At 48.5% G+C, this 22,137-nt stretch overlaps 1 protein-coding gene across 1 annotated transcript in view; it reads left to right on the forward strand.

The window, feature by feature from the left end:
• CAPN5 (calpain 5) overlaps nt 1-22,137 on the forward strand; it is a 97,003-nt gene that overhangs the window by 29,691 nt on the left and 45,175 nt on the right. The window contains exon 3 of the mRNA XM_081002125.1: nt 13,215-13,346. Coding sequence (XP_080858251.1) covers nt 13,215-13,346 — 132 coding nt within the window. The remainder of the gene's footprint in view (nt 1-13,214; nt 13,347-22,137) is intronic.

The following is a 22,137-nucleotide window of genomic DNA, read 5'->3' on the forward strand; positions in this document are numbered from 1 at the left end:
GATCAAGCACTTAAGGTGAATTCATAGGATTGTAGAGTTGGAAGGGACCCCGAGGGTCATCTAGTCCAACCCCCTGCAATGCAGGAATCTCAACTAAAGCATCTGCTCAAAAACCTCCAAGGAAGGAAAGGTCCACAACTTCTTGTGGGCGTCTGTTCCACAGTCAAACAGCTCTTACTGTCAGAAAGTTCTTTCTGATGTTTAGGCAGAATCTCCTTTCTTGTAACTTGAAGCCATGGGTTCGAGTCCTGCCCTCCAGAGCAGGAGGAAATAAGCTGGCCAAGGGTGAGGTAGACCTCATTCCCCCTTTTGAAGGACTAGACTGGTCTAGGTCGACAAATCCTCTGACCGTGCAGTGTTGCCCATACTGGTGTTGAAATAACGAAGGAGAAAGTTGCCAAAACAAACGAAACCTGACGATGTCCAGAAATGGATAAGGATGACCTGTTGGGCACGTAGCTCCCACAAGGGTCAGTTAATTCTGCCCACTCCTTCAGCTGCAGGTCTAACAGGATTTTCAACATACCTGAGAACATGGAGCCTTCACATTTCTCGGAACCTCGGCTGATACAAACCGAAGGACCAAAGTCTGCTTTCGCCCTGCAGGGAAAGGCCAAACGCATTTGTCATCTTGCAATTTTTCCACCAATATGGGAAGGAGGGGCAGTTTCTGGGAACTGCTGAAAGCAGCTCACGTCCTTTTCGCTGGGAGACCTCGCGTTGCACAACTGTCCCAGGAAGATTAACTTTAAAAAGGTTAACAGTTTTGGCCACGCTTCTTGCTTATCAAGGCATGTGTAGTTGTATAGGGAGGGGAGAGACCGTATTCACTCATACGAACCGGCCCAGGTTTTGAGATCTCATGGGGAGGCCCTTCTCTCAGTCCCACCACCCTCAAAGGCATGCTGGTTAGGTATGCAAGGCAGGGCCTTCTCGGTGTTGGCTCCTCCCAGGTAACTTTGGAACTCTCTCCCTGGAGAAGCCAGACTGGTTCCGTCCTTGTTGTCCTTCTACTAGCAGGTGAAGACCGTCTTGCACACGTCCTCCAACATTTCCACACCAAAAACTGGGACACGTGTTTTCCGTGACGCGCTCCCAAGCGAGTCACGTGACCCGCTCCACGATCTCGCCCTGAAAAATGTGCTTTTCTTCAGAGTGGGATCGCAACACCCAAAATGGCCTCCGTGATCACGTGTGGGAAAATGGGATGCCCTGTTTTTTTCTGAGACAGTTGCGAATGGACTGCTTTTAATGACAGGGCTGGTGATGGGTGCTGCACTGTTTTGATTGTGATTATTTGTATGGTGTGTGTGTGTACAGGTGTGTGTATTTTAATTTAATTGCTTTTTAATTATTGTGGGGTTTTTTTACCTGTTTTTACCTGTTTTTGTTTTTATCTTTCCCTGTTAGGGAAAAAGGCAGGTAATAATAATAATAATAATAATAATAATAATAATAATAATAAATAAAATAACTGTAGTAAATAATAAAAAATAATAAAAATAATTTTTTAATTTGTATGTAAGAGAGAGAGAGTGGGTGGAGACAGGAGTCATAGTGTGGTGGTGTCAAAACCTGCATAATTTTGTGAGAGTTTTTCCTTCAGGGACAGAGCTGCTTATTTTACACGGCCTTAAACGCAGGACAGACCATGTGCTTGATGTTCCAGGGAGATAACTGGTTCATTCCACGGCTATGTACTGTAGAGACTGTCCGTAAAGAACGGTTTCGATTTTATCCTGTAACTAAACTGCATTATCGCACACACACTGCAGCAGCGATTCCCAAACTCTGTGGTGCATAGAATTCAAAATGCAACACAATAAAATCCAACATAAGAAACAGAAGAAGCCACCGAACATGCTGTTTTAAAAAGTGCCGTTTTAAAGCCACAAAGCAGCGACTGGACAGAATAATCCCCTCAAAGGCCTGGGTAAACAGCCGAGGTTTTTATGAGATGCTTGAGATATCCAGTAGGTGGAGTTTACAGAATCTCTCTTTGGAGAGGATATTCCACAAGGCTGGTGCTACAGCCAAACAGGCCCTTGATTCCATCCCCATCTGGTCCCTCAGCTCCTTCGAAAAGAAGTTTTACAGAGAACGGGAAATCTATTTGCAGATTTCCAGTGTCCTCCCCTCCACGCACCAAAAGCAAGAGGCGGAAAACCATGGCACCCGAAAAAAAAGTTACAGCATTAGTTCTGCAGACTTGTTCAGTTTGCATGATTTTATTAAAGAGGCTGACCTAATTCAGCTTTTCCTGGCTCGAGAGCTTAGGGAGCTTGTGTGCCAAATTCTTTTCGGGGGTTGTTTTAGAGCAAGATATACCATACTTTTCCGTCTATAAGATGCCCCCATGTATAAAATGCCCCCTATTTTGGGGGACTGAAATTTCAGAAAATGGGGGGAGATGGTAAAAAGTTGTTGAGCTTTTTTGGGGGGAGGGGGGTTACGAAGGGTTGTTGAGCTTTTATTAGGTGGGAATGCCAAAAATCGTTCACCTGCATGTATTGCGAATTCCGCCTCTCGTCTGTCCCCTCGCCAATCGCCCGCCCAATTGCCGCAGCCTCGGCCAATCAACACCACCCATTGACGCAGCAACCAATAACACGCACAATGGCTGCTGGCAGCCGCGGCAGCAACTAATCAAACGTCCACCCTATGCATGTATAAGATGACCCCCACATTTTAGCATGATTTTAAAGGGGGAAAACCTAGTCTTATACAGTGGACGCGCAGGTTGCGAATGTGATCCGTACGGGATGCACGTTCGCAACCCACAGCAATCGCAACCCGCAGCGGCACGTCTGTGCACTCGTGGGTTGTGATTTGGTGCTTCTGCGCATGCACAAAGCGCAATTTAGCGCTTCTGCGCATGCACGACCCCTGAAACCCAGAAGTAACCCGTTCCAGTACTTCCGGGTTTCAGCGGGTCCGTAACCCAAAAAAACGCAACCTCAAGCGTCTGTAACCCGAGGTATGACTGTACACGGAAAAGTACGGTACGCAGCACTGCCCATAAGACAGGATGATGAAGAACCATCAATGATAATAATAATAATAATAATTTATTATTTGTACCCCGCCCATCTGGCTGGGTTTCCCCAGCCACTCTGGGCAGCTTCCACAGAGACCAAAAATACACTAAAATGTCACACATTAAAAACTTCCCTGAATGAGTGCTCTTTGGGTTCGGTCGGTCAACCAGCTACAGCTACAAATCACCCACATTTTGCCTGCTTGTTCACAAGAATATCACGGTGGACTTTGTCAAAAGCCTTACTGAAATGAAGATACGGTACGTCCACAGCCTCCCCCTGATCCACCAAGCTTGAAACGCCATCATTACAAAAATGAGATTTGTCTGGCATGAGTTGTTTTGGGGAACCCCAGGCTGTTTATCAAAGGGAAAAACTCAGTGGACTGAGCCTGTGATTCCTGCATTGCCGGAGGTTTGGCTAGATGACCCCTTGGCTCCCTTCCAACTTGACGATTCGACGATTCTGTGATGTAAATCTGGGCCTGATCGACAGCTCACACTAAACGGCTGCAGCTGCGTTTGCTGGCAAGGCGAGCTCAGCGTCCTGAGAGTGAAGGTCATTCGGGGGCCTTGATGTGGGGAGGAGGGCGCATTGCTGCTAATCGAGTGTGTGCCAAACATCCTTTTGCCTTCCAGCTGTGCATGCCTTGGTGAGAAGCCAAGGTGAGGCGCACAGCCACGAAAGCGGGGCAGCGTTATCAGCAAAGCCGCACGGCTCAGCCAAGCGAAGGGTGTTAATTTGAGTGGTTTCATGCATGGATGAGAGCAAAGAAGAGGATCAGAGGCCCGGAGCGAAATGAATTCCTGCATTTCACACCTGCCGAGGTGTGCAACCCGGCTAGTGGAGCAGAGTTAACAGCAGGTCCAGGAAGCCTACTTTAAAAATAAGACAGGTATATTCACGTTTGCCTGTTGCCTTTGTCCATGGAGTTTTCTTGGCAGGGATACTGGAGTGGCTTGCCGGTTCCTCCTCCAGGTGGATCATGTTTGGTCAAAACTCTCCACTATGACCTGTTCATCTTGGGTGGCCCTGCACGGCATAGTTCGTAGCTTCTCTGAGTTATTCAAGCCCCTTCGCCATGGCAAGGCAGTGATCCATGAAGGGGTAGTATGTATGGAAGTGAGAGCTGGACCATAAAGAAGGCTGATCGCCGAAGAATTGATGCTTTTGAATTCTGGTGTTGGAGGAGACTCTTGAGAGTCCCATGGACTGCAAGAAGATCAAACCTCTCCATTCTGAAGGAAATCAGCCCTGCGTGCTCACTGGAAGGACAGATCCTGAAGCTGAGGCTCCAATACTCTGGCCATCTCATGAGAAGAGAAGACTCCCTGGAAAAGACCCTGATGTTGGGAAAGATGGAGGGCACAAGGAGAAGGGGACGACAGAGGACGAGATGGTTGGACCATGTTCTCGAAGCTACTAACATAAGTTTGACCAAACTGTGGGAGGAAGTGGAAGACAGGAGTGCCTGGCGTGCTCTGGTCCAGGGGGTCACAAAGAGTTGGAGATGACTAAACAACAACAAAGTGCTCACTGGAAGGACAGATCCTGAAGCTGAGGCTCCAATACTTTGGCCACCTCATGAGAAGAGAAGACTCCCTGGAAAAGACCCTAATGTTGGGAAAGATGGAGGGCACAAGGAGAAGGGGACGGCAGAGGACGAGATGGTTGGACAGTGTTCTCGAAGCTACCAGCATGAGTTTGACCAAAATGCGGGAGGCAGCGGAAGACAGGAGTGCCTGGCGTGCTCTGGTCCAGGGGGTCACGAAGAGTTGGACACGACTAAACGACTAAACAACAACAAATTCATGTTTGCAGGCAGGTTTGCAGCAATGAGGACACTTTGCAAATGTTGGTTTGCACCCTGCCCCGTCTCAAAGTCTTGGAACAGGTGCCGGAAAGCTGCAGAAATGCATTGGGGAATGATTTATAACGAGCTTAAGAAAATGTTCAAATGCTCCTTCCCTAAAAAAACCCCTGAAGCTTTCCTGCTAGGAATTATGGGTAATGAAATCCCCCCAAAACTCCAGGAGACTCTTTATGTATGTTACAGTTGCTGCCAGAATTCTAATCGCAAAAGGCTGGAAGGGAGAGGATATTCCATCTAAATCAGAATGGCAAAACAAAATCAGAGAGTACACTGCGCTGGTGAGATTGTCAGCAGGGCTAAGAGACGTTGCCGATGAAAAATTTATCAGAGAGTGGGATATATACCGAGTGCATGTAAAAGAATGCTGTCAAAAGATCAATACGTTGGCAGGTCTTGATTGAGCTTCTGTGTGTAAGTAGGATGTTTTTATAAAATGAAATTTATAGCCAGTCAAATAACACAGAGAAAGTAAAGTTTAAGCACGTATTTAAGGAACTTAATTCGGGAATGCAAGGGGAAGATCGGAGGTCTTGTCAAATTTACCGTATTTTTCGCCCCATAGGATGCACCGCCCTATAGGACGCACCTAGTTTTTTTGGGGGGGAAATGAAGAGAAAAAATTATTTCCCCCCCAGGCACAGGGCTGGCGCGGGGGAAGCCCGAGCTTCCCCCGACCCCAGCCCCCAGAACAGCCTGCTATCTGCAAGCCTAGGGAGCCGCGCCGGTCTCCCCAGGCTTGCAGACAGCTGTGCGAAGCCCGGGCGTGCTCTTCAGCGCGCCCGAGGCTTCGGAATGCAGGCAGCTCTGTGCAACCCTCCGGAGCCTGGCGCGAAGCTTCCGGGCTCCGGAAGGTTGCGCAGAGCTTCCTGAAGCCTGGAGAGCGAGAGGGGTCGGTGCGCACCGACCCCTCTTGCTCTCCAGGCTTCAGCGAAAGCCTGTATTCGCCCCATAGGACGCACCCACATTTCCCCTTCATTTTTGGAGGGGAAAAAGTGCGTCCCATAGGGCGAAAAATACGGTAATCACAAATGGATGTACAGTGGTACCTCGGGTTAAGTACTTATCTCGTTCCTGAGGTCCGCTCTTAACCTGAAACTGTTCTTAACCTGAAGCACCACTTTAGCTAATGGGACCTCCTGCTGCTGTCGCGCCGCCGGAGCACGATTTCTGTTTTCATCCTGAAGCAAAGTTCTTAACCTGAGGTACTATTTCTGGGTTAACGGAGTCTGTGACCTGAAGCATCCGTAACCTGAAGCGTATGTAACCCGAGGTACCACTGTACAAAGCAGGTATTAGTTAAAGAATGAATAACATATTTCTGTTATAAAGTTTTCAACCAAATACTACTACTACTACTACTACTAATAATAATTTATTATTTGTACCCCACCCATCTGGCTGGGCTTCCCCAGCTACTCTGGGCGGCTTCCAACAAAGTTTAAAAATACATTAAAATAAAGCATTCTTTATTTAATTTTTTTAAAAAGGAAAGCAGCAGAAATGCTTTCAAATGAAGACCAGCCCGTCCTTGCAAGGACCCCATGGCAGACTTCGAAGCTGTCGATCCAAGCGATTGCTAGGCTCCCCAGTGCACATCCCTTGAGGCTGCGTAGGAGGAGCTGTCTCCTGGTTTTAATATTTCCTCCTTATTTTCCTCCTTGCAGTTCCTCTGCTTGGCTTTCCATTATGTTCAAAACAGATGCGGTCACAGGAGACGCACATACATCACCCTTCAGCATCCTTTCCACGTGAAATTATTTTGGCGGATGTTTTCCCATGCAAAAGGAAAGGGTGCCACAGTTTGTGTTAATTTGTAGACCAGCAGCCAAAGGTTTGGGTCTCCCTGTGGGATGAAAATCCCGCAGATTCTTTCTTTGCCAAATGAATTTCATTGATTTTTATCCACCCTGCAGGCCGTGAAGTTCACTGGTTGAGCTGGGGCCAGCCACTGCCTCTCGGCTTCTAACCTATGCCTAAGGTTGGGCGGGGGGGGTTTAATTGGGGAGTGGGAGAACCATGTATACCACCTTGAGTAATGTGGAGGAAAAGGTGAGAGAGAAATGCAAGAATAAATCAATAATCCTCTACCCAGTTGTGAAGCTCACTGGGTGGTGTTGGGCCAGGGTAGTTCAATAAAACCTCCATGTACAGTGGTACCTTGGGTTACATATGCTTCAGGTTATAGACGCTTCAGGTTACAGACTCTGCTAACCCAGAAATAGTACCTCAGGTTAAGAACTTTGCTTCAGGATGAGAACAGAAATTGTGCTTCGGCGGCGCAGCGGCAGTAGGAGACCCCATTAGCTAAAGTGGTGCTTCAGGTTGAGAACAGTTTCAGGTTAAGAACAGACCTCCGGAATGAATTAAGTACTTAACCCGAGGTACCACCATACAGAGGCTATGCTCTGCTGCCTCCTCAGTTAGAGGCAAAATTGCTTCTGGGTACCAGTTGCTGAAAACTACAAAGGATGGAGAAAACTCTTGTGCAGCAGCAAAAAAAAGCTCATGCTCTTCTAGGCTTCATCAACAGAAGTCTGGTGTCCAGATCAAGGGAAGTAATAGTCTCACTCTATTCTGCCTTGGTCAGACCACACCTGGAAGACTGTGTCCGGTTCTGGGTGCCACAATTTAAGAAGGATGTTGAGAAGCTGGAAGGTGGGCAGAGGAGGGCGACCATGATGGTTAAAGGTCTGGAAACCAAGCCTGATGAGGAACGGTTGAAGGAGCTGGGTATGTTTAGCCTGGAAAAGAGGAGACTGAGATAGGGTTACCAGACGTCCCCGGTTTCCGGGGACAGCCCCCGGATTTGCAAATCTGTCCCCGGCTCTGGCTGGCTTCAGGAGCTGCTCGCTGCTGTTGCGCCTGGCATTTTTCCTCTCCGGAAGTCCCCATATGATGTGTCTGCGCAATAGCAGGTCCTGAAGCCAGCCAGAGCCAACTGCACTACCAGGCTGGCTCCGGGCTGCTGACTGCCACTGCCACTGCCAAAGGGGAACCGGGGACATCCAGCGGTACAGATCTCCTGCCCCCTTCCCCCTTTGTTTTGACTTATTGGGGGAGTCACAGGTGGGTGGTGTGCCGTTGCCCAGTTTTTAAAAATCTCTGCGCATTTATGTTTCACAGGGTTCGAAAGAAGGGCTTTGTGCCTTTATACAATATGCATGTGTGCTTGGGCCCAGGGTCTTTTGCCTCACCATCCCATCTACTGACTCCCTGTTGCTACTCAGCTTCAAAAAATAAAAAATAAAAAAAATGTCCCCGGATTTATTGAAAAAGAATCTGGTAATCATAGACTGAGAGGAGATGGCCATCTTTCAATATCTAAAGGGATGTCACATGGAGGATGGAGCAAGCTTGTTTTCTCCAGCTCTGGAGGGTAGGACTCGAACCCGTAGCCTCAAGTTACAAGAAAGGCGATTCTGACTCAACATCAGGAAGAACTTTCTGACGCTAAGAGCTGTCTGACGGTGGAACGGTCTCCCTTGGGAGGTTGTGGACTCTCCTTTCCTGGAGGTTTTAAAGGAAAGGTTGCGTGGCCACCTGTCATGGATGCTTTTGTTGAGATTCCCGCCGGGGGTTGGACTAGATGACCCTCGGGGTCCCTTCCAACGGTACAATTTTATGAATCCTGCTTGCTGGTTTCCCACAGGTGTTAACGGAGAAATCTGAGGGCTCCCTTGGACAAAAAACAAGGACACCAGCCAGGAATACCAGAGCAAAAAAGCAGCCAGTAGGCTTGGTCTTTATTGAAGACTGTCGCGACAGGACTTCCACCTGCCACAAGGTGGAACAAGATGGAAGCCCCCAACAAAAGAGTCCCCAAACTTTTATTAGCTGCTAATCCCCATGTTACACCCCCCCAAACTACATCACTCATACATCACGGTTACATCATGAGAAGGGGAGGTCTGGTGGCAATAATCTGAGCATCCTGGACCCTGCCCCATGGTTCCCCTTGCCCTCCACCAAACACCCATCAAGTGTAACAAAAGAGATATTTACATTTCCCTGTTTCCCAGCCAAGTTAATCACACCCTTTTGTCTTCGTCTGGGTTTGTTATTTCTGGAATGGCTACCTGTCTGGCACTCAGGTATCAGGATGCCAGGGATTATCACTCAGGCAGAGGGGCTGCTGAGTAGCTGAGCTCACATGTCCATATGAATTTCTGAAGTTTTCCCTGTGAGCCAGTACAGAGATACATTTATCAGTGAATTCTTACATTTGTTATCGTGCAGCAAAGGCCCTTTGAATAGATAGGAAGAAACTGTGATGAAGTGTTTTGTGGGGACAAATCACAAAAGTCAGAAAAGCGATTGCGCTGGTTTTGGTAGTGGGCTGCATGTGCATGATATCTGCTGGAGGGGCAACCCCCCCCCCCAACCTATACATAAATTCCTGCAACACAGGCAATCCCTTTGGAACAGGATGCTGGACCAGATGGGCCATGGGCCTGATCCAACCGGCTCGGTTTACATCCTTAAGGAAATTCAGGCAGCCTAAATGCTCCCTTCTTGCACCGGTGGGGAGTGACTATCAGTGCAGTAAAGCTTCATAACCCGCCTGCTACCAGATTGTAACATTTCTCTTTCAATTAGCCTTGTGTGGTTCTGAGGAGGCGATCCATCTTGGCTGTGGTGCTTGCAAGAGCCTGCAATCCATAATGCCTGCTTAATGGAAAACAGAGCTCTCTTTCTGAGCATCCCAAACTTAATATGCAATCTGTGTGTTCGTCTGTTTGTCTTGTTCTGCAACCTGAGACTTTGACACAAGCCAGCAAGAGCCTGATTGAATTGGACTTGGGTAGGGGCTGGTTTTTCTGTTGTTGTTTTTATGCTTGAAGGAAATATCCTGGAGAGGGCAAATTTGCTTCTTCATCATTCGTGGTGCATGGTTTGGATAGCAGCGTCTGCTGTTGGAAAGTGACTTCTCTGTCATTCAGAGCCGCTATGGCCTAGATTGGAAATTAATTCATCCCAGTGTTTATTTGTATGGCCTTGGATGGGAGGTCCACTCTGTTGTAAACAAAAATTGCCCTTTTCCCTTATGGGGTATCCAAGAGCCCATATAGAGTCCATACATAGGTTCCCTATCGGTAGGAGAAAATAACAGAGGCCAACCAGAGAATATTGAGAAGCAAAGCAGCTAGTAAGCCTGATCTTTATTGATCTTTTGCAACAGGGTGCTCCCCTCACCTGCAGGAGAGAGAAGGAACCCAGAAAAATGGCGCACAAGGCCTTATAAAGACTTTTGAAATTCCCATCCTGTAGATCAAGACCACCCCAAGAAACATACATACATCATAGAAGGGGTGTAACCTAAGACCACCCCTCAGATACATCACACCTACATCACAGAAAAGGCGGTCTAAAACAGAAATTTGAATATTGTTTTTCTCCTGTCTGGCAGGTTACTTGATTGGATTGCCTGGGAAGGCTGGCCATTCTTTTGTAGTGATAAATACTTAGTTCCTGGGCCAGGTCACAGGCTCATACCCTATTCATATCTTAAATGTGTCCTTAAGACAGGATTTGTGAGGAAAGAGACAATGGGGAGGTTTCCCACTTTGACCTTGCAGAGAAAACATTTGCTCAGTTTAGGAATCACAATGGTTCCAGGTTGGCCTTCCTGTGCTGATCTATGTATGTGCTTGGTTGGTACACTTATGAACATTACCATATATCTAAGACCATAATATTCCTATCACAACTCCCAGCCTTAGTTTGCCACCTGTAAGACAATCCTTGTTGCAAAGGGGAAAGCTGAGGGTCTTGTAAAGAGGAATGTCGGTTATTAGGGCTGCAAGCTTTGATCGGTGGATAAATTGCCTAAAATTTGGCTGATGTCAGCTGGCGGGCTGCTAATTAATTTGCAACGTATTATTGGCTTGTTTCGTTGCATCCCTGTGACATGGAGCAAAGAATCGAAGGCTAAGCAAATGAGGAAGGGATTGAATTAATCTCCTTTAAGTATCTGTCACCTGCGCTGAGGTTTCACAGAGGCGCAAATTTTAAATTTAAATTGTTGGTGGCTCACCAATTCAGCTAAAAACTAACAGGCAAGAACATGAGAAAATGGAGTCTCTGTTGGGCATTCCTTTATATATATATGTATATATATGTTTTTAAACATATCATTTTCAACAGTAATAAACATACTTTTACATCTTATACAATTTTTTGACTTCCATCAGCCACCTCTGAAAATTTTCCAATCTAATCACTTCATATACATTTCCTACTTTCACTATTACATTTGAATCTCATAACTAATATCTCTAATATCTCTAAAAGAACAGAGATATAACTAATATCTCTGTTCTTTTTCTACTTTGCAATGCTTCATATATTTCTCCTTACAAAACGTCTTGTAGTCCTACTAACGTAATTTGTCGATTACAGTTGCTCTTCAAATAGTTCACATATTTCTTCCAGTCTCCTGTGGATCTCTGGTCCTTCAGGTTACGAAACCTTCCTGTCATTTTATCTAATTCTGCGTAGTCCATTAATTTTGTCTGCCATTCTTCTTTCATCAGAATTTCTTCTTGCTTCCATTTCTGGGCCAACAATATTCTTCCCGCTGTTGTTGCATATAAAAAACAATTTACTCTGTTGGGCCTTCCTAACCACCTGAGTTACCATATTTTTTGCTCTATTAGACGCACAGGACCATAAAACGCATCTAGTTTTTAGGGGAGGAAAACAAGAAATAAGAAAGCAACGCAAAGCACCCTGAGCTAAGAGTTCCTCCATCTTCGTTCAGGAGGCCTTGCGGGGCTATCCCTGAAGCCAGGAGAGCAAGCAGGATTGGTGCGCACCGATCCCTCTTGCCCTCCTGGCTTCAGCGAAAGCAAGCCTACTGGCTCCCCCCCCACCTCCCGCAAGAGCCGCGTGCTCTTTAAAGGGAGCGCGGCTCTTGGGGGCTTTACTGGGAGGTGAGGGAAGGGACAGAGCCCACCTCCCGCAAAAGCCAGGGATAGCCGTGCAAAGCCTCCGCAGGGCAGCGGGATGAAGGCTCCCCATGCACGTGGCTAAGCCAGAAGCCAGGACAGCCAGCGGGATCGCAGTGCAGCGATCCCACTCGTTGCCCTGGCTTCTTGTTTAGCCGTGCATAGCCTCTCCTGGCCGGCTGTCCTGGCTTCTTGCTTAGTTGCGTGCTGCACGCGGCTAAGGCTCCCCCAAGAGCCGCACTCCCTTTAAATAGCGCACGGTGTGTGTGTGCGGCTCTTGGGGGCTTTTCCCCTAGCAGGGAGAAGGGCAGCCCTTCTCCCTCCTCGGGGAAAAGCCCCCAAGAGCCGCACACATGCTCCACACAGTTCTTTAAAGGGAGCACTGAGCCTCCCGCCTGCATTCGCTCCATAAGACACACACACATTTCCTCTTGCTTTTTAGGAGGGGAAAAGTGTGTCTTATAGAGCAAAAAATACGGTATATTGTTTTTCCAAGTGAGGTCCTCACTAAGGTAAACTCCCAGAAATTTAAAGGAAGAGACTCTCTCCACACAACCCCCCCCCCCCAGATATACAACGGGGCTAGTTCCCCTCTCTTCCTCCGAAAGTCCAACACAATCTCCTTTGTCTTGGTAATATTTAGGTGCAAGTTATTCTCTAGGCACCATGTACAGTGGTACCTCGGGTTACATACGCTTCAGGTTACAGACTCCGCTAACCCAGAAATAGTACCTCGGGTTAAGAACTTTGCTTCAGGATGAGAACAGAAATCGTGCTCTGGCGTCGCGGCGGCAGCAGGAGGCCCCATTAGCTAAAGTGGTGCTTCAGGTTAAGAACAGTTTCAGGTTAAGAACGGACCTCTGGAACAAATTAAGTACGTAACCAGAGGTACCACTGTAGATACTTTTTGAACCTCCCCCTGTACGCTGATTCATCCCCACCTGGAATTAGACCCATTATGGTAGTATCATCTGCAAACTTAATAATTACAGTGGATGGATCAGATGAAATACAGTCATATGTATACGACGTGTTTCAAATGAGCCTCATTCAGTCCCTTGATGTTCTGTGTCTGCTCACTTATGTTCTTTGTCAAAACTGTCCGGAAAGCGGAGGAGGAGAGGTCAAACGCGACTTGGGTTCCCTGCTCGGCATTTTCCTAAGCAGATGTTCCCTGCTCTGTGCTGAGATGATGCTTTTTTATTTATTGCGCAGGAATCTGGTTTCTGGCACAGGATGTTTCAGGGTCTTCCAAATATTTTGGGGAGAAGCTGATCCTCCCAGCTCAGTATTGTTGACCCTGGGCGGCCGTGCCTCTTCTTCATCTCGTGTTTTCTTTCTCCTCTCTCCGTGCAGGACATCTGCGACGACCCCCACCTCTTCGTGGATGGAATCAGCTCTCACGACTTGCACCAGGGCCAGGTGGGGAACTGCTGGTTTGTGGCGGCTTGCTCCTCCCTGGCATCGAGAGAAGCCCTGTGGCAAAAGGTAACGGCGGACCTTGGAAATTGGGTTGTTGCTTGTTTACTTTAGAAGCATTGGCAAGGCACATTTCACTTCTTGCAAAGCCGAGCTGTGTGGGCTTAAGCCCACAAAACCCGGCTCCTTGCAAAGCTCCACCACTTCTTGTTTTGAAAACACAAGTCTCTAGTCCTCATCATTGGGTAGGAAAGTTTGGAAATGTTTTGAAGGTTCTCCAAAGCCAGAACAATGCCAGGGGAGGAAAGACAGGGTCTGAAAGACTTCTGCCCTCTTTTTCACTTCCCTGCAATCCTATCCTATTTACTTTTGATGGCTTTGTGATTGGGCCCAGACTCCTTCAGATAAGATGCAACAGAATTTTGGAATTGAACATAAGAAGAGTGCTGCTCAATCAGACCAAAAGAAAGTGTTGTCCAGCATCCAGAGACCCAGTGAAATTATTGAAATACCAGACCCTCCAAGTGCCCCAATTTTCCAGGCAGAGTCCCAGAATTACAAAAGCCATCCCAACTAATTCAGAATGCGGCAGCTAGACTGGTGACTGGGAGCGGCTGCCGAGACCATATAACACCGGTCTTGAGAGACCTACACTGGCTCCCAGTACGTTTCCGAGCACAATTCAAAGTGTTGGTGTTGACCTTGAAAGCCCTAAACGGCCTCGGTCCTGTATACCTGAAGGAGCGTCTCCACCCCCATCGTTCTGCCCAGACACTGAGGTCCAGCTCCGAGGGCCTTCTGGCGGTTCCCTCGCTGCGAGAAGCAAAGCTACAGGGAACCAGGCAGAGGGCCTTCTCGGTGGTGGCACCCGCCCTGTGGAACGCCCTCCCATCAGATGTCAAAGAGAAAAATAACTACCAAACTTTTAGAAGACATCTGAAGGCAGCCATGTTCAGGGAAGCTTTTAATGTTTAATAGGTTATTGTATTTTAGTGTTTTGTTGGAAGCTGCCAGAGTGGCTGGGGAAACCCAGCCAGATGGGCGGGGTATAAATAATAAATTATTATTATTATCCCAGTTTCTGGATTGATCCCAGAATGTCCCGCTTTTCCTTCACTGGTGAAATCTGGGCTGAGATGGAATAGGATGTCCCTGTTTTCATCTGAGAAATGTCGAAAGGGATGGAACAGGACTTCTCTGTTTTCACCAGAGGGGATGAAATACAGATAAAATCAACAGATTTTAAGAACAGTTCGGGGGTTGTTGTTTTTTAATGCGACCTTCGCCAAAGCAGTGCCATCCATATATTTTGGACCATAACTTCCATCAGCAGTGTGCTGCCTGGATCCGATGGAAGTTGTTATCCAAAACACCCGGAAAAGCCCAGGCTGGCAAACACCGTTCCAATGGAGGCGACTGCATTGATGGAACAAGTTAAGCCTTCTCTTCCTGCCTGCCATGGGTCTTCCGGATTCAGAGTCCCCCGTGGTTTCGATGAAAGAGTTATGCTTTTCCTGCCCTTCCTGCAATGCCTATCCTAGCCGGGCTTCCTGCTTTGCCCTTCCTCCACATTATCCGCCCTGAATCCCATCAACTAGATTATGCCGTTTGGCTGTTGGCTGTTTGTTGGCTGGCTGCCCATGACTGCCTGCCTGAGCCATGTGCCGAATGGGTGGGGGCTACACAGATACACATCAGCACATGAACACACGCACTACAATCTTCATTATGCGCTGCTCAGACACTGCACCCTTCCACACTGCTGTAGATAAGGTACATTTCCAAGCACAATTCAGAGTGTTGGTGCTGACCTTTCAAGCCCTAAACGGCCTTGGCCCAGTAGACCTGAAGGAGCGTCTCCACCCCCATCGTTCAGCCCAGACACTGAGGTCCAGCGCTGAGGGCCTTCTGGCGGTTCCCTCCCTGTGAGAAGTGAGGTTGCAAGGAACCAGGCAGAGGGCCTTCTCGGTGGTGGCGCCTGCCCTGTGGAGCGCCCTCCCAGCAGATGTCAAGGCAATAAACAACTACTTTACTTTTAAAAGACAACTGAAGGTGCCCCTGTTCAGGGAAGTTTTTAATTCTGTTGGGAGCTGCCCAGAGTGGCTGGGAAAACCCAGCCAGATGGGCGGGGTATTGCCTAAGGAATATTCAGGTAAAGGTAAAGAGACCCCTGACCATTAGGTCTACTTTGACGTTCAGGGGATGCAGGTGGTGCTGTGGATTAAACCACAGAGCCTAGGGCTTGCCTATCAGAAGGTCGGCGGTTCGAATCCCTGCGACGGGGTGAGCTCCCGTTGCTCGGCCCCTGCTCCTGCCAACCTAGCAGTTTGAAAGCACCTCAAAGTGCAAGTAGATAAATAGGTACCGCTCTGGCGGGAAGGTAAACGGCGTTTCCGTGCGCTGCTCTGGTTCGCCAGAAGCGGCTTAGTCATGCTGGCCACATGACCCGGAAGCTGTACGCCGGCTCCCTCAGCCAATAAAGCGAAATGAGCGCCGTAACCCCAGAGTCGGCCACGACTGGACCTAATGGTCAGGGGGCCCTTTACCTTTACCTTTTACTTTGACGTGCTTTCAAATGGCTAGGTTGGCAGGAGCAGGGACCGAGCAACGGGAGCTCACCCCGTCACGGGGATTTGAACCGCCGACCTTCTGATCGGCAAGCCCAAGGGGCTCAGTGGTTTAACCCACAGCCCCCAAATCCCACAGGACTGTGTATACATTGTTTGCTTGCTGGGGTGTATGTGAGAGAGGGGGAAGAGGAAGGAACGTACCCCCTCCTGAAAGCTTTACTGCTTGCTGGGAATCATAGAATTGTAGGGTTGGAAGGGACCTCCTAAGATCATCTATCCCAACCCCCTTCAAGGCAGGAATATTTTGCCCAACCTGGGGCTCGAACCCACAGCCCTGAGCTTGAGATTCTCTACCGGCTGTTGCCGGAGGGGAGAGCACTGGTGTTTTCAGGTCCTGATTGTGCGATTCCCACAGGGGCGTCTCGTTGGACACACTGAGAGCCAGAGGCTGGATGGATTATTCTCTGTTTCACTGTTTAATTTTTGAGCCTCAGCCTTTGAACTTTGCAAGGGCTTTCAAAGGAAACAGACGGATTCATACAGGGACAAAAGGCTGCCAAGGACTAGACGTTGCAATGACTGTATTCCAGCCTCCGGCACCAAAAATTGAAGTGCCCAAGGCGCCCGAACAAAAATATAATTTAAAAGCCCGTTCCTGTTTGTTTATCTTCACCCCCATTGGAAAAGATGCTTGTGACAGCTGCTGCCCTCTAGTGGACAAACGCTGGGTTTCTGCCTGTCCGCACTTAGCAAATCGTCATTCTGATGGAAGATCATAGAGTTGTACACGAGGGTTGTCTCGTCCAACCCCCTGACATGTAGAAATCTTATCCCCAACGTGGCTCTTGAATCCACGACGCTGAGATTAAGAGTCTTGGGACGTGCAGATGACCAGCAGACTTTGAAAAACTGCTATCGCCAAATCAAGTTCATCAGATTTGCTGAGTAAACCTAAATAACTTTAACTGGCTTTTGAATAAATGCCCAATGCATTGTTACTGTTTTGAATTATTTTGTGTTATTACCTTAGTGCAGGGGGTCAGCAAACTTTTTCAGCAGGGGGCCGGTGCACTGTCCCTCAGACCCTGTGGGGGCCGGACTATATTTTTTTGGGGGGGGGATGAACAAATTCCTATGCCCCACAAATAACCCAGAGATGCATTTCAAATAAAAGCACACATTCTACTCATGTAAAAACATGCTGATTCCCGGACCGACCACGGGCCGGATTTAGAAGGCAATTGGGCCGGATCCAGCCCCCTGGCCTTAGTTTGCCTACCCATGCCTTAGTGGGTCACGCTATTCCAAATAATGCTTCTTATTATGGGTTGGGGGCACAGGGGATGAATTTATGGTGGCTTGTAAAAGTCTGAGAGCCACTGGTTGTGATCATCCTTTGGCAACCTGATGCCCTCCTTTGGGGGAGGGGAGGGTTTCTAGAATTCCTCTATGCCTGAAATTGTGGAGAGCCACTACTGCCAGTCAGTGCAGACACCATTGAGATAGATGACCAGTGGTCTAGGGACGCGAGTGGCACTGAGGGTTAAACCACAGAGCCTAGGACTTGCCGATCAGAAGGTTGTGGTTCGAATCCCCGTGACGCGGTGAGCTCCCGTTGCTCGGTCCCTGCTCCTGCCCATCTAGCAGTTTGAAAGCACGTCAAAGTGCAAGTAGATAAATAGGTACCACTCTGGCGGGAAGGTAAACGGCGTTTCCGTGCGCTGCTCTGGTTCGCCAGAAGCGGCTTAGTCATGCTGGCCACATGACCTGGAAGTTGTACGCCAGCTCCCTCGGCCAATAAAGCGAGATGAGCGCCACAACCCCAGAGTTGGCCACGACTGGACCTAATGGTCAGGGGTCCCTTTACCTTTACCTTACCAGTGGTCTGTTTTTGTAAAAAAAGAAAAGGTAAAGGACCTCTGGACAATTAAGTCCAGCCAAAGGCGACTATGAAGTGTGGTGCTCATCTTGCTTCAGGCCGAGGGAGCCAGCGTTTGTTCGCAGACAGCTTTCCAGGTCATGTGCCCAGCAGGACTAAACCGCTTCTGGCGCAACGGGACACCGTGACAGAAACCAGAGCTCATGGAAACGCTGTTTACCTTCCCGCCGCAGTGGTACCTGTTTATCTACTTGCGCTGGTGTGCTTTTGAACTGCTAGGTTGGCAGGAGCTGGGACAGAGCAAAGGGAGCTCACCCCGTCGCGGGGATTCGAACCGGCGACCTTCCGATCGGCAAGCCCAAGAGGCTCGGTGGTTTAGACCACATCGCCACCCGCGTCCCTTTACCTTCTGACTCTGTATGAGGGAGCTTCCTATGTTCCTACATTGGCCATCTCTGGAGTAGACCTGCTTGACTCTGGAAGGCAGAGTTATTATCATTTAGCAGGGTTGTTGTTGTTATTTAGTCGTTTAGTCGTGTCTGACTCTTCGTGACCCCCTGGACCAGAGCACGCCAGACACTCCTGTCTTCCACTGCCTCCCACAGTTTCGTCAAACTCATGCTGGTAGCTTCGAGAACACTGTCCAACCATCTCATCCTCTGTCGTCCCCTTCTCCTTGTGCCCTCCATCTTTCCCAACATCAGGGTCTTTTCCAGGGAGTCGAGTCTTCTCATGAGGTGGCCAAAGTATTGGAGCCTCAGCTTCAGGCTCTGTCCTCCCAGAGAGCACTCAGGGCTGATTTCCTTCAGAATGGATTGGTTTGATCTTCTTGCAGTCCATGGGACTCTCAAGAGTCTCCTCCAGCACCATAATTCAAAAGCATCCATTCTTCGGCGATCAGCCTTCTTTATGGTCCAGCTCTCACTTCCATACATCCCTACTGGGAAAACCATAGCTTTTACTATACGGACCTTTGTTGGCAAGGTGATGTCTCTACTTTTTACTTGTGACATTATGCGCTTCCTGCGCCGGCTGCCATTCACTGCCTGCCTTCTCCCCCTGTTTGACTTCCTTCCTGAGCACTGAGTTCAGCTGCGCAAATTGCCTCCCAGTCTGCTCCGGTCTCTTGGTCCTAGGAGACTCCATTCAAAGAGGAGAAGAGGACCCATGAGGCCCTCATTATTTCAGACATTGCTGTCCCTCCCCCAGCAACCCGATTTTTGTTTTGTTTTGTTTACTCAATGCTAACTTTCCAATCCCTTCGCTCTCCCGGTGGGAGCAGAGAGCATCGCTTGCCTCTCAGGAGTCTTTTTGTATTACTTGCTGGATGGGGTTGAGGCTGGAAACTTTTTGCTCTGTGTGGCGATCAGACACAGGGTCCTCGGACGTTTGACGGTCTATTGATCCCTGTGCCATGACTGTGATTGCCTCTTCACTGCCACCAACCCGTTTCCCTCGGGGACACACAGAGTCCAGACAGTTGTTAACATTAACAAATAATCAAGTTTATTTTTATAAGCATGAACAAGTTTAAGGTTTCAGTTAATTCTTCTTGTCAGTTTCTTAATCTTAGTTTCTATATCGGCTTATACCTTTCCTAATAACGGCTAACTGATTATCCCAACTATCTATCTGACTCCACCTAACAGTTCCTCTCACTCTCTCACAACACAACTCGACCAACCCACAGACTTATCCTCCCTCTTCCTTCTCCAACTCCCAACTCTCAACTGACTTCCAAACAACACCAACTCTAACTCTAACTCCTCCCCTTGGGTTCCCACTGGCCAATCACTTCACACTCATTTAACCCTTTCCTTATGACCCACCTAGGAGGCAAACGCCACACTTTGGCTTAGCATTTTCGGACAGACAGCCTGCTTCGGTGCCCAACTTTACAAGACGGTTGGTGCAGGAATTCAGCTGGGGTCATGCAGGTGTGTGCAACTTGGAGACTTTCGGGAGTGGCAAAGTCATCTGCTGGAGCGTCAGAGTACCGTATTTTTCGCTCCATAAGACACACTTTTTCCCTCCTAAAAAGTAAGGGGAAATGTCTGTGCGTCTTATGGAGTGAATGTGTTGTTGATCGCTGGCTCCCTTTCTGGTCCCTTGCCCCCTTGCCCAGGCCTGCAGATGTTCTGCAGATGGAGGCTGTTTGTTTCCCCAGCGACATGTGACTGGCTGATTAAATTATCTGTCTGGAAACTGTAGAAAGGGCTCCCTTTCCTTTCCTATGGAAGCTGCAGAACTGTGAGTTGAACCCCATAAAAATGGGATTTTTTCCCTTTCAAACTAAGCTCAACAACTTTGAGCTGATCCTCACAAAAGGGGCTTTTCCCCTTTGCAAAAGAAGCTGCACAACTTTGAACTGGTCCTCAAAAAACTGGGGCTTTCCTCCTCTAAAAACTAGGTGCGTCTTATGGAGCGAAAAATACGGTAATTGAAAGAGCCTCCTTGCTCTTGCGAGCGAAGGAGGGGAGAAAGAGGCTTTCAAGTTTGCGCATGAGAGATCAGCCATGGGGAATCCTGAGAAAGAGGAAAGCAATCGCGCAGAGGCTGGGTACTTCTTTCCTTTTCTTTAATGGGGCTCCTACTTCGCACCGGTCCTTTAAGCGGTGACACTTCTTTGCGAGATTGGTTCTTAATAGTTAATCATAGAATTGTAAAGTTGGAAGGGACGCTGAGATTGTCTAGTCCAGTCCACTGTGATGCAGGAATATGCAGCTGCCCCAGTACAGGGACCAAACCTGCAACCTTGGCATTATTAATGTTTTATTGTGTTTTTAATATTTGGTTGGGAGCTCTCCAGATTCGCTGGGGCAATGCAGTCAGATGGCGGAATAGAAATAAAATAAAATAAAATATAATAAAATGAATAGCGTTCCTAATTAAAAGCAGCTCTGCAGAGTTTCAGTGTGTGAGAACGGACTAATGGGAGGAACAAAAGCATCTCTCTGGCCTAGGCATGGTCCTTAGCTGAGATGTTAGGACACCTGCTTCGCATGCAGAAGGTCCCAGGTTCAGACTCTGGCTCTGAAGGAGTGTCTCCACCCGCATCGTTCAACCCGGACACTGAGGTCCAGCTCCGAGGGCCTTCTGGCGGTTCCCTCGCTGTGAGAAGTGAGGCTACAGGGAACCAGGCAGAGGGCCTTCTCGGTAGTGGCACCTGCCCTGTGGAATGCCCTCCCACCAGATCTCAAAGAGGAAAACAACTGTCAAACTTTTAGAAGACATCTGAAGGCAGCCATGTTCAGGGAAGCTTTTAATGTTTAATAGGTTATTGTATTTTAATATTCCGTTGGAAGCCGCCCAGAGTGGCTGGAGAAACCCAGCCAGATGGGCAGGATATAAATTATTATTATTATTATTATTATTATTATTATCTCTGATCTTGAGCAAGAGGGAAATAAAAGACGTGGCGTTCCCATTACAGTGGTACCTCGGGTTAAGTACTTAATTCGTTCCGGAGGTCCGTACTTAACCTGATACTGTTCTTAACCTGAAGCACCACTTTAGCTAATAGGGCCTCCTGCTGCCGCCGCGCCGCCAGAGCCTGATTTCTGTTCTCATCCTGAAGCAAAGTTCTTAACCTGAAGCACTATTTCTGGGTTAGCAGAGTCTGTAACCTGAAGCGTATGTAACCTGAAGCGTATGTAACCTGAAGCGTATGTAACCTGAAGCGTATGTAACCTGAAGCATATGTAACCCGAGGTACCACTGTATACCTAACCATTGGCCATGCTGGCTGTGGCTGATGTTAATTTGGAGTCCAGTAACTTCTGGAGGGCCAAAAGTCCCCTGCCCTTACTCTAACCACTACACCGGGAGCAAGGGCCCTTTTCAGTCTGGCTGACCCGATCCTGAGGTCCTGCGCGGCTGGCAGGCTGCTTTGACGGGTGAGCAGAGCACCCACTTGTCAATCACCTGACATAACCATTACATCAGGCGACCGGCATCCCCAACCTGCAAAGGAAGACCCAAGCACTGCTGATCGATGGGGACCAAGCCTCGCGGACTCAGCTGCACTCCAGAGTTCTCAGTCAGCACTGTCTTCGACCCCCCCTGTTTTGGGATCACTGCCTGGAAGATCCAGAATGCAGTGGGGTCCCAACCGGGCTAGGAGTCAGCGCCGATCAGCTGGTCACCAAATTTAAATTTGGCAAATGCAAGCCCCGCTGGCCAAAGGACAATCTGGAGCGCTTGTGTCGGAGAGCAACCGGTGAGGCTGTTTGAGACATTTCTCTCCGCAAAGCTATTGGATTTGCATCATGCCTCCCTCAGGGATGCAACTTTCCTTATTTCACAGCCATCATCTGGGCCTCCAGAGAAGTACATGATGATGGAGACTGTTTCCGCTTTGAGGGTTGTTTTCCCCCCAGCCTCACAGGACTGTCCTGCAGTACAACGTTGC

This window comes from Podarcis pityusensis, assembly GCF_964106645.2.
Source record: "Podarcis pityusensis genome assembly, chromosome: 4".
NCBI lineage: Eukaryota > Metazoa > Chordata > Lepidosauria > Squamata > Lacertidae > Podarcis > Podarcis pityusensis.